A 10299-nucleotide genomic window follows, 5' to 3' on the forward strand; every position below is an offset into this window, starting at 1 on the left:
TCATGGGACTCTTGGTGACAAATCCCTGCTCTGGCCCCATGCTGCAGACAGATGTGCAGCGTAGCTTCTAAACTGCACGCTCCGCTTAGCACCAGCCTGAGATGTGAATCTTCTACTGCCAGTGAAAGCCCTAAGTTAGGGTACAGCGTGCCTTCTGCCCAGTCCAGTGTCACAGCCACTGGAGGGGACCCTGCAGTCTTCACCGAGCCATTGGAAGCCTGCCCAAGGCACAGGGAAACCTGAGACTTCCACCTGAGAGCCAGGAGCCCTGCCCAGCCTGCCAGCTTTCCTCCTGTGAACTTCTAAAATAATCCTTACTTCTCTGAAGTGCCAAAAACGTTCCTATGTTCCTAACAGCTCAGTTCCAGGTTTGGACGAAGCGGGTGGAAAGGAACAGGGTGAGGGAGAACAGAGCTAGAAGAACAAATGGGAGCTGTGCACATCAGTGTGTGCAGCTGTTGTGCAGCTGTCTCTATGGAGTAAAATGCTGGAGATCAGTGCACAGCCTGGTTCTCCACTGCTTCTGTCCTCTCACCAGGACCTGCTGGGACACTGCCATGGAAGAGCAGGTGCAGGAGGATGTGCCAGAAGTGCAGCACCCAGGTCAGTCCTCGGACCAGAGGTGAGATCATACCAGGCTCTTCCCATGCCAGAGGAGGTCACGGGGACCCATCTGGCCGTTCCTCTGGGAGAGCTGTCCTCAGCGGTCCCTGCAGGGTAGCAGTAATGCTTCTTGGTGATGGTCCCCACAGGAGGCCACCACCCAGTGCGGGAAGGAGAGGTGTTCAACGCACGATACCAGGCTGTGCGCGAGCTGGGCTGCGGGGCCTTTGCTACTGTCTGGCTGTGCCAGGACATGAGGTGAGGGGCTGATGCCATGTGGGGCAGCAGGGAAGGACGGCCAATCTCCTGGGCAGGACTTGCCCCCTTTGGAGGCCAACCAGCATGCATCGACTTCTAGCTGTGGTTCCTTTTGTAGGAAGAAGAAGAATGTAGCTGTGAAGGTCCTGAAGAGCAGGGAAGGCTTTGCTGAGGCTGCCCAGGATGAGCTCTCTCTCCTCAAATGTGTACGTATCTTCCCAGGCTCTGTGCTTTTCTCTGTGGAGGTGGCCACTGAATTCAGACTGAGGTATCAGTTTCATTGTCCCTTCTCCTTCCAGGTTCTGTCTGAGGAGCAAGGTTGGGGAATGGAAAACTATGTCAGATAATTCATTGTCACCTTTGCTTGGCCATGACCCCTAAAAGAGGCACTTTCTCCTTCCTCCTGTAATGCTAGGACAGGTGGCTGTGTCTCACTTGTCCTGTTGGCCCATTTTTTTTCAGCTGAGACTGAATAAGTGAATCAGAGGAACTTGTAGAAACACAGGGTGGGAAACCACCAGAACCAACAAGAAAATGTGGCAATGTTGTTCTTAACCACAGTTGGGAATGTTTTCACTATATCTGTGTACTTCCTAGCTCGGAGATCATTGCTCTATCACAATTAAATACTGAAGCAAAAGGAAGCATCTTCAAAAAAAAATGCAGGACAAAGCAAATGTGATATATAACCTCTCAATTCAGAAAGCTTCCTTCTGCTTTTGCTAATGGATGCAGTAATTAGGCATGTGGATCTGAGTCTCAACTAGTTGCCTTTGAAAATGGCTTGACCTGCTAGTTCTAGAAAGCTCATGGTTGTAATTCTTAGAGTTTACCTAAATGTGAAATTACATCAGCTGTATGTGAATAAAAGTCATTAAATTCTGCCTTTCAAATTACTCTGAGGCCTTTCTCCAACAGGTTTGGGAAAGGCTTGGTTCGCATCTGCACCTCTGCAGGCCGTATCCAAAGGGATATGAGCCAGAGTCAGTGATGCAAGAGGAAGTAAAAAGTAAATGCAATCAAAGGGTGCTTTTCTATGCATCAGCACAATTCTACATGTAGACCAAGCCTTACCCTTAATTTATTACTAATTCTCTCAGAAAGACACGCCTTCCATTCAACAGAATAGAGCTGGTTCCCAGGGTCATTTCCATCAGCACAGTGGTCCGTGCCCACAGTTCTGCCAGAGGAGGCAGTTGGGACCTCCCTGGTTCCACAGCTGCTCACTTTTGTGAGAACAAACCTCCTGGTGCTGGCACAGACAGATCTGGCAGCTGCACAAAAAGCAAACCAAAATCACCCATAATTACAGCCACGTCAGAAAGAAAAAACAAATACATATACAATAAATACAAATATAAATATATATTTATATATTAAAAGTTGTAGGTACAGTAGCCATTGCTTTAGCTGAACCGGTGCTCTGTGGGAGCAAACTCATGGTACAGTTTGCCATGAAAATGTGTGGTGGTGGTGCAAGAGCTGGGGATACCAACAGCACCTGTGCTGGGGCAGAGGGGTGTTGCCCAGCCAGGCACCCTGTACCAGCAGCAGACATCCATGTGGGCAAGAAGACAAGCTAAGCACGAGGTGCTGCTCCCACTGAACACCACCCTGCCTGGCCAAGAACAGTTTACAGCTCAAGATTTCTTGGGCCAAGGGCGACGTGCTGAGCAGTAATTCTTAGTGGATTTATTTTCAAGAGTCCTGCCCTGCTTTCCCGCAAGCCGATGTGAGCTTCAGCACCTGAAGCATTCTGTGACAAAAACTGCTACCAATCATCCATGCACTGTGTGAAGAACCACCTTCTCTGGTTTCTTTCTGACCCTCCCAAGTACTAGGTTTATTGATGCCTCCTGGTTCTTGTACGAAAGATCTGCATTCACTTCTTCCCCCACTGCTCAGTATCAGAGATCTCTGTTGCACCAAAGCCAACCCTTTTTCCCTCGACTGCTCCAGGTGCAGAACCAGCTCTGCACCCTGGTAGAACAGGCAGCCTTCAGTTGACTGTAGACAACCACAGCTGTCTGAGTTATTCAGATGCTATGAAGGTGATGCTGTCACATGGTCAGAGGAAGACAGCACACAGAAATTAACACCATAGTAACACAGTTTGCTTGTGTTCTGGGAGTCTGGTTTGCTTGATATTGTTCTCATGAGATTTGTTATAAAATGCCAATCCTGGTAGAGAGTCTGCAGAACAGGATAAAAAGGGTGCACGATGCTCTTGTGCACATATATGTCTCTAATTGCAGTTTTCTTGGAATCTCCCCCTCAGGTAAGCAGTATGAAGAAGAAGGATCGGGCAGGAGAAAACGTCATCTGTTTATTAGATGACTTCAGAATGATTGGAGAGAACGGCTTCCATATCCTTCTGCTAATAGAACTGCAGCTCTCAATCAGCGAAGGTTGTGCTGGGGAGTCACAGGATGACACAGATCCAACTGCTGTGCTCTGACAAGGAGGATGAGCAGGGCAATAGCTAGAGCAGAGAACGTGAAGGTGGCTGGAGGAGGGGAGGCTGGCTAATGAAATGTTTGGCTGTTCTGGTGAAGGGCAAGAAGCTGGTAGCCGCATATGCTCTCTGTTGGTGAATCCATGACTCTTCCCCACATACGTGCTTGGTGTTTGAGGCGCTGGGTCCTTCTCTGCAATTTCTGATGGGTAACTATGCAGCCCAGGGATTGCCTTTGCCTTTTGTGAAAAAATCTTTACAGCAGGTGAGAGAACTGAGTTCTGCTTAGGTGAGGGCACTGTGGGAGTGCTGGCTGGGGAACTCACCATAGTGTTCATCCTGGGGTCACCTGCCATGAATTTCTGAATGACTGCATCTGCAAAGAAAGAGACAACAGAATCAGTGCCAAAGACATACAATTTGAAGGAAAACAGTAGCTATTTATTTTGGGTGGGAGGAGAAAAAATGTCAAATGGAACCCAGAATGGGAGGTTAACATAGTCACAATAATACAGGGGCAATGTGTGTTACTGCCTATGCCTATTAGTCTCAGAGGATTTGGAAAGGGACCGTTGATGTAAAGAGTCAGGGAGCTGCAGATCTGCACCAGGGGACTCAGAGTTGGCACTTACGTTTGTATCTCATTCACACCTCAGCAAATTATTGAATTTTCCAGCAGTTCAGCTGTTCACAAGATGAACAGACTGCCATAGATATGTTTCTTGTTGGAAAAAAAACAACAACAACACATGTATTTCTCTGTCCTGCTGCTATCATCAGAAGTTTCCTATGGTAGTGATGCCAGACTGCTAGCATTTGCCCCAGTGAGTTCAGCAGGGCTCAGGGCTGGCTTCAGCTGTTTGCCCAGTAATTCCAAGGCTGCTGAAGGTCTGCCCCACAGTTGATTCCTTCCCCGAGCTTTTAAATTGCTGGTTAGGTTGGCTGGTCCTCCACCCATATTGAGGTTTTCCTGCTCAGAGCCAACACTTCCTTCATCCCCTGTAAGGATGTGGCATGCTGATCAAACAGTCTGTGAAAGCTGTTTCTTATGCATTGTCTGTGAACAGCGAAGGAGTAGGAAACCTGAGTCGAAGAATAATTAATATTACATTTTGCTGCCAGTGCCAAGGCTTATCAGAAGTCTGCAGACTTGCCAAAATGAAGATTTGCTACCTTGATTCCTATGCCCTTCTAGGGACACAGAAAGAAAACCATTTCCTCTTCCATCCTTTTCTTGGAATATCTTCTTCCTCGAAAGCAGCTCCACTAACACCTGAATAAGTTAGATGAAAACGTAGTGGCATTAATTGATATGCTCTGTTTCACACCCAAGCCTTTTGTTTGATCTCTTATCTGTGTAACTGTAATTTTATTTTTTTTTTCCCCTTTGGATCAGCATTGGGACAGCATTTACTTCTGACTTATTCCAGTTTAGCTATTTAAATCTTTCCTTGTGTTTCACAGTTACCATTTAAGGTTAGTATTTTCCCGGGGCTGGTGTTCATCCCAGAATAGATTTTGATAATACAGAGAATATTTGCCAGCCTTTACGACTGACCAGTGTTTTAAAAGAGCAACTTAACCTCCTAGTAGCCTTTTCACTGTTACTGATCTCTGATAGAGCGTTTCTCTTGCACGCATTGTTTATCTCTCCCCTGTGACAGCCAGGCTCTCCCTGCTCCGCCGTGAGCTGTTCTTTCCCTACATGGCTCTCCTGCAGTACCCTTAATTCCTCTCTGCATGTACTCACTCATCATCCCTGCCTCCTCCTGGCTGTGTTATGATTCACCCCTTCTCTTTGCTTGCATGATGGGACTCCCTCCTGTGCCACGTCAAACACCCTATAACTGACTCCCAGCTTCCATTCCAGTGATAATGCTGGATTAACAGATAGGCTTGGTGGGCTGAAGACGTGCCAGCCACATGAACAAAAGCTGCTTTTCAGGAGAAAATTCTGCTTTGTGATTGCAGCGCCTCTTCGTATCTCGTCCTATTTCCAACTCTCCAGGCCTGCCCATCTGTGCTGGCACCTGGGCACTCTGTGCTGTGTCCTCTGCCAGATCTCCACGCTCCGTCACTGGCTGTGCCGAGTGTGTGGGCTACGGCGCTGGCCATTCTCAGGGTGAAACCACTTGTGCCTGCTTCTACAGGAACTCTCAGCCAACACTACTGCTCTTCAGGGTGCAACTGCTACCCCCATACGGTATCTGCCACGTTGCTAACCTCAGTGCTGTTTGGCTCACACAGGTGCTAGCAGGCCTGCACTTCCTGCATGTGCGCTGCCGGATTATCCACGCAGACATCAAACCAGAGAACGTGCTGCTGTACATTCACGACAAAAACCTCCAGAGGTTTCTGCTTGATGCTGCTGACTGTGGCCAGAGGACAGATTTGAGGCTAAAGGCACCAGGTGAGCACTGCGGGTTTTATTGCAAGAACAGAGACTTAGGAGGTTACTGCCAGAAATGAAACGGCGCAGTAGGTGCAGATAGCTTAAGAGTTCACATCTCCCACAGCACTGGTACAAAACAACACAGCCAGCTCACGCTGCTGACACCTCTCCTGTCTGTTTCTACAAACCCCACATCGAGCGGCTCCAAGTTACTCAGGGCACCAACAGAAAAGTGGCCTTGCACAAAGGCGTGCGTGCAGAACAGTGCAAAATCAGAGGCACGTGTCCATAAGCTGAGCACAACCTCAGAGCTAATTCTTACAGCTTTCAGGACAGGATGGTTCCCTCACTGCTTCTTTCAGCTATGGAATAGGATACATACCGACTGGTTTGATCCAAAAACTGTATGACACATCTACTCTTTTATTTCCCATATTCCTGAGGTTTGTGGGAGACTTGTATGTACTCTTTGAGGCCTTTTGAGATGTGATTTATTTTCAGAGAATGATGTGAATACATGATAAGCCATAGGGCTGGGGAGTTTCTCAAGGGATTTAGTCTCCCAGCAATGAGACTCTTCACATTTTCTCCCATAATATTCTCCCACAAGCATTTCTCCCATGATGTTGCTGTTTTGTCCCTCAAACCCTGGGGTAAAAGACAAATGCTAAATTATTGGCAGAGTCTTTTGTTGGGAACAAAAAGGCATGATACCAGACATAAATTGACAGTTACAAAGCAGCAGAACAAAAATTACCCTTTTCCAGGGTCTGTATGTGAAAATGCTACCTTGACAGTCCTTGACAACTCTTGCCAGGCAGGCACCTTTCAGCAGGAGGTGTGTGTGGTCACACCACTCCACTGCAAGCTGCAGTTTTCCATAACATTCTCTTAGACTGACTGGTTAGCAGCCCTTCCTTTGCATTCCCTCAAAAATGAGAAGTGGTATTTTATTGGTGATGAAAAGAATCACCTGTCTAAAGCATTTTTGGATTGCTAGGTTGAAAAACTTCAAAGGCAGGTAGGTCTACAAGTACCTTCTGTGGTAAGTGATGCATACCTGTTGGTTTGGAGAAAGACCTGATTTCTCTCCCTCCTTTCCATCTAGGAGGTGACCCTGGCAATCAACTGGAAGATTCTGATTTAATGAGCATAGAAGTGAAAATTGCTGATCTGGGCAGTGCATGCTGGACAGTGAGTCGGCTGCAAGTCTTGGTCCTGTGACTGTGAGATGCTTTGCACTTCCTTCACAGCTGGGGTGTCAGTCCTTCTACAGCTGAGCAGTTATTCTGGAGTGTGCTAAAGCAGAACTGATTCATCACTCCCAGCTTAGAGTTGGGCAGTACACTGCAGAGATATGTCAGCTTTGGATCCTTCTTCCGCTTGCAGTTAGTCTGTAAACCAGAAATTTGTGAACAAGTTCACTGTGAAATGTTGGGAGGTAAATTTAGTGTGGCGCCAGTAGGGCTGAGAATGGGTCTGATGTCTCCTGCACGCATTTACTACACGCCTTCAGTTCTTCCTCATGATTGCATGGACAGCTTGTGGCCACAAGCATCACTGTTGCTCATTTATTTGTTACTCGAAGCTAACCAAAGGGTGTTTGTTTCTGTTACAGTATAAGCCTTTTTCTAAGGAGATACAGACCCAGCCATACCGCGCCCTAGAAGTGCTGCTTGGATTGGACTATGGCACTCCTGCAGACATCTGGAGCACAGGCTGCCTGGTAGGGCTGGAGACAGTGCTGAGCATGCACAGTCACTGGCAGGTCCAGGGCAGCAGTCCTCAGCACCCACCTGCACACTGCATGTGGAGCACAACCTCCTTGCTATTGCTGAGTCAGAGAAGGAAAAGCAGGCTGTCTGCACTCCTTCACTTTGGACTGAAAGTATGCTGCAGATATATTCATTGTAATTAGTTTATGCTTAAGGCAGTTCACACTGCAAGCATGGTGCTAGCTCATGTATTTGACTGAAGCAGGCACACACTGGTTTCCATCCTGATGGAACTAAAGGTGCTGATTCACAGTGGTGCATCAAAGCAATGTGAATCTTTCAACGTTTATTATCAGTTCTGTGTGATAGTACCTGTGCCAGTTCCCCTTCCCATCAGAGTTCATGAGCAACAAAAACGCCCAGTTGGTCAGTGAATTAACGCTACTCCATTTCTAGGCATTTGAAATGGCAACGGGGGAGTGTCTGTTTAACCCTCAACCTGGGAAATATTTCTCCAGAGATGATGGTAGGACTCCATCAGTTGTATTCATTTCACTGACAGAAGCATCACTGCCTCTGTACCTAGACATGTTTTCCCTTCCTCTGTCCAGATCATGTTGCTCGCATTATTGAACTCCTGGGAAGAATCCCTCCCCAGATTGCTTTCTCCTGGAACAAGTCAACAAAGTTTTTCAGAAGGCCAGGTAAGAATTAGCCAAGGGAAGTTTACCCTGAATATCACTGTGGATCTCTGATACACTCCTCAGCTACTACTGAAAGACATCAAAAGTAATGTTATACAGTGCAGGCTACAAGCAGGGACAGAACAGAGGTGGAGATTTCGTAAAGCACAGTAACGCTTCCCGCATGGCCACCTTTGGAATCCAGGAGCATTCCAGCAATAAATGCAAATACAGAAACCTCAAAAAGGGTCATAGTAAATATCGAGCAAGGAAAAGATTTCTATCCTTTCTCCTTTGGAGCTGGAGAGAATGGAAATAAGGACAGGAAACAGCTACATGGCAGGAAAGCTGCGAATGTGCAACTGGCTGGATTTCACCCATTCACTAGCAGAGAACAATGATGAAGAGGAATGGGACACTCATATCCTCCCATCCTTCCACCATGGCTGCTATATTTAGTCTTCTGACCCAGCTGTAACGTCTTTCTGTTTTAATCTCCCAATTCCTTTGGCTCATTAAGCTTGAAATAGTTGTCTTTGACTTCAAGGCATTACATAACTCCATCCTTCTGCAATTCAGTCCATCCTCCTCCTCCTCCTCACTCATGTTAACCAGCCACACAGCCTGTCTAGGTACAATTCCTCTCATGTTGCACACTAATGCAGTGCTGTAGATCAGCAAGCACCTCCCTGCTCATTTTCAGCTCTTTGTTCATTTATTCCTTCTATGGTGCTCAAAAGATGAGTCAAAAACAGTCCTTGTTGTATATTTATTCTCCGTGAGAACCAAACTGGCCCAACCACACATGCCTAAGCTGAATCACTGCATTTACACCACTAACTCCGAGGGACAAGGCTCACTTCCTGGTCTAGTGTCACCCTTAATCTCATGGAGTGAGCAGGCACAAAGCAAATTAAACATGAATGGCTCGTGTCTGTGGCAACAACGTGCTCTGGGTTGTGCACAGGTAGGCAGAGGGACCACAGGAATGACTTTGGTGTTGCCATCCTGGGAACACTTCTGTGTTCACATCTAATAAGTGCTCATGAATGGAGAGGCCCCAGATGCTAACTTGTAACGGTGATTTTTGAAACACCAGAGAGCGAAGTTTAGAAGTGGGAGTGCACATGAAGCGTAGACACGAAGATGCACACAGACCGATCTTTCGGGAGGATTTGGATGAGTTGTGTGAGGGGAGGAGCAACAGCCTATCGCTCTCGAGGGCGTAATTAACGTACTGTGCTTACACGCTCTCCAACAGGTGCTCTTCTGCGGATCTCCAGGCTCATTCCCCGCAGCCTCCACGCCATCCTGGCGGACAGACTTAAGTGGAGAAAACACGAGGTGCCTCCATTCACCAGTTTCCTGATGTCGGCGCTGCGCTACGCCCCCGAGAAGCGCGCCACGGCCGCGCAGTGCCTGCAGCACGCGTGGCTCAGCACCCCGTGACCGGGCACGCGCATCCCCGCGGGCGGAGCCCCGCAGCGGCTCGCTACGACCGGTCGGCGCCGGTCCGGTCCCGCTCTCGGGGCCGCCTCCCCACCGCCAGCGCTTTTCGCGGCCTCTCCGGCGGCCGCGGGAGTTCAGCACAAGATGGCGGCGCTGCGGGTTCACCCCCTGCGGCCATTTCCCGCCCGGGGGCGGCGGCGGGGGGACCGGCGCGACGAAAAGGGCCGGGCGGACCGCCGGCGGCTTGCACTCAGTTCGGTTCCGCAGGAGCCGAGCGCGCTGCCTCGCGAGGCTGCGCGGCCGTCATCCGCCGTGGAGCCTTAGGCACGCGGCGGGCATTAAACAGAACGGACGGTCGGTCACGAGATCCCTGCTTCTTTTCCCCCCCTCACGTCGTTTCACAGGCCGCGCCGCTCCCAGGCAGACCGGCCGACCGAGGCCCCCCCCGGCTCTCGAGGTCCCGCCTCGGGCCCGCAGAACGGCTCCCCACCCCGCCCTCCCGCTCCCTCGGCCGCCGGGCCGCCCCTCCTCCCCCGCGGGCAGCGCCCTTTGTGTGGGGCGCGGAGCTCCCTCCCCTCAGGCGACAGAGGGCCCGGTGCGCCCCCCTTCCCCTCACCTCAGGAGGGCCCGAAGGGGGAGGGACGCGGCCGCCCGAGGAGAGCAGCACCACCGCCCCGCGACGCCGAGGGCCGCCCGCACCGCCCCCGGGCGGACCCCCGCACGCCCCCGCCCCTCCGCAGCGCG

General features: G+C 49.7%; 1 protein-coding gene across 1 annotated transcript; it reads left to right on the top strand.

Annotated features, from left to right (window-relative positions):
• Positions 1-484: 484 nt before the first annotated feature.
• Positions 485-9555, top strand: LOC306950369 (SRSF protein kinase 3-like; the record flags this gene model as incomplete). Its single annotated transcript, XM_079540600.1, is given in 12 exon segments — positions 485-525; positions 527-603; positions 753-861; positions 980-1067; positions 3140-3227; positions 3475-3581; positions 5564-5726; positions 6817-6902; positions 7327-7434; positions 7880-7949; positions 8035-8127; positions 9368-9555. Coding segments are annotated over 12 exon segments (1218 nt in total).
• Between the last annotated feature and the right edge of the window lie 744 nt (positions 9556-10299).

Source organism: Tetrao urogallus (genome assembly GCF_951394365.1).
Source record: "Tetrao urogallus genome assembly, chromosome: 10".
NCBI lineage: Eukaryota > Metazoa > Chordata > Aves > Galliformes > Phasianidae > Tetrao > Tetrao urogallus.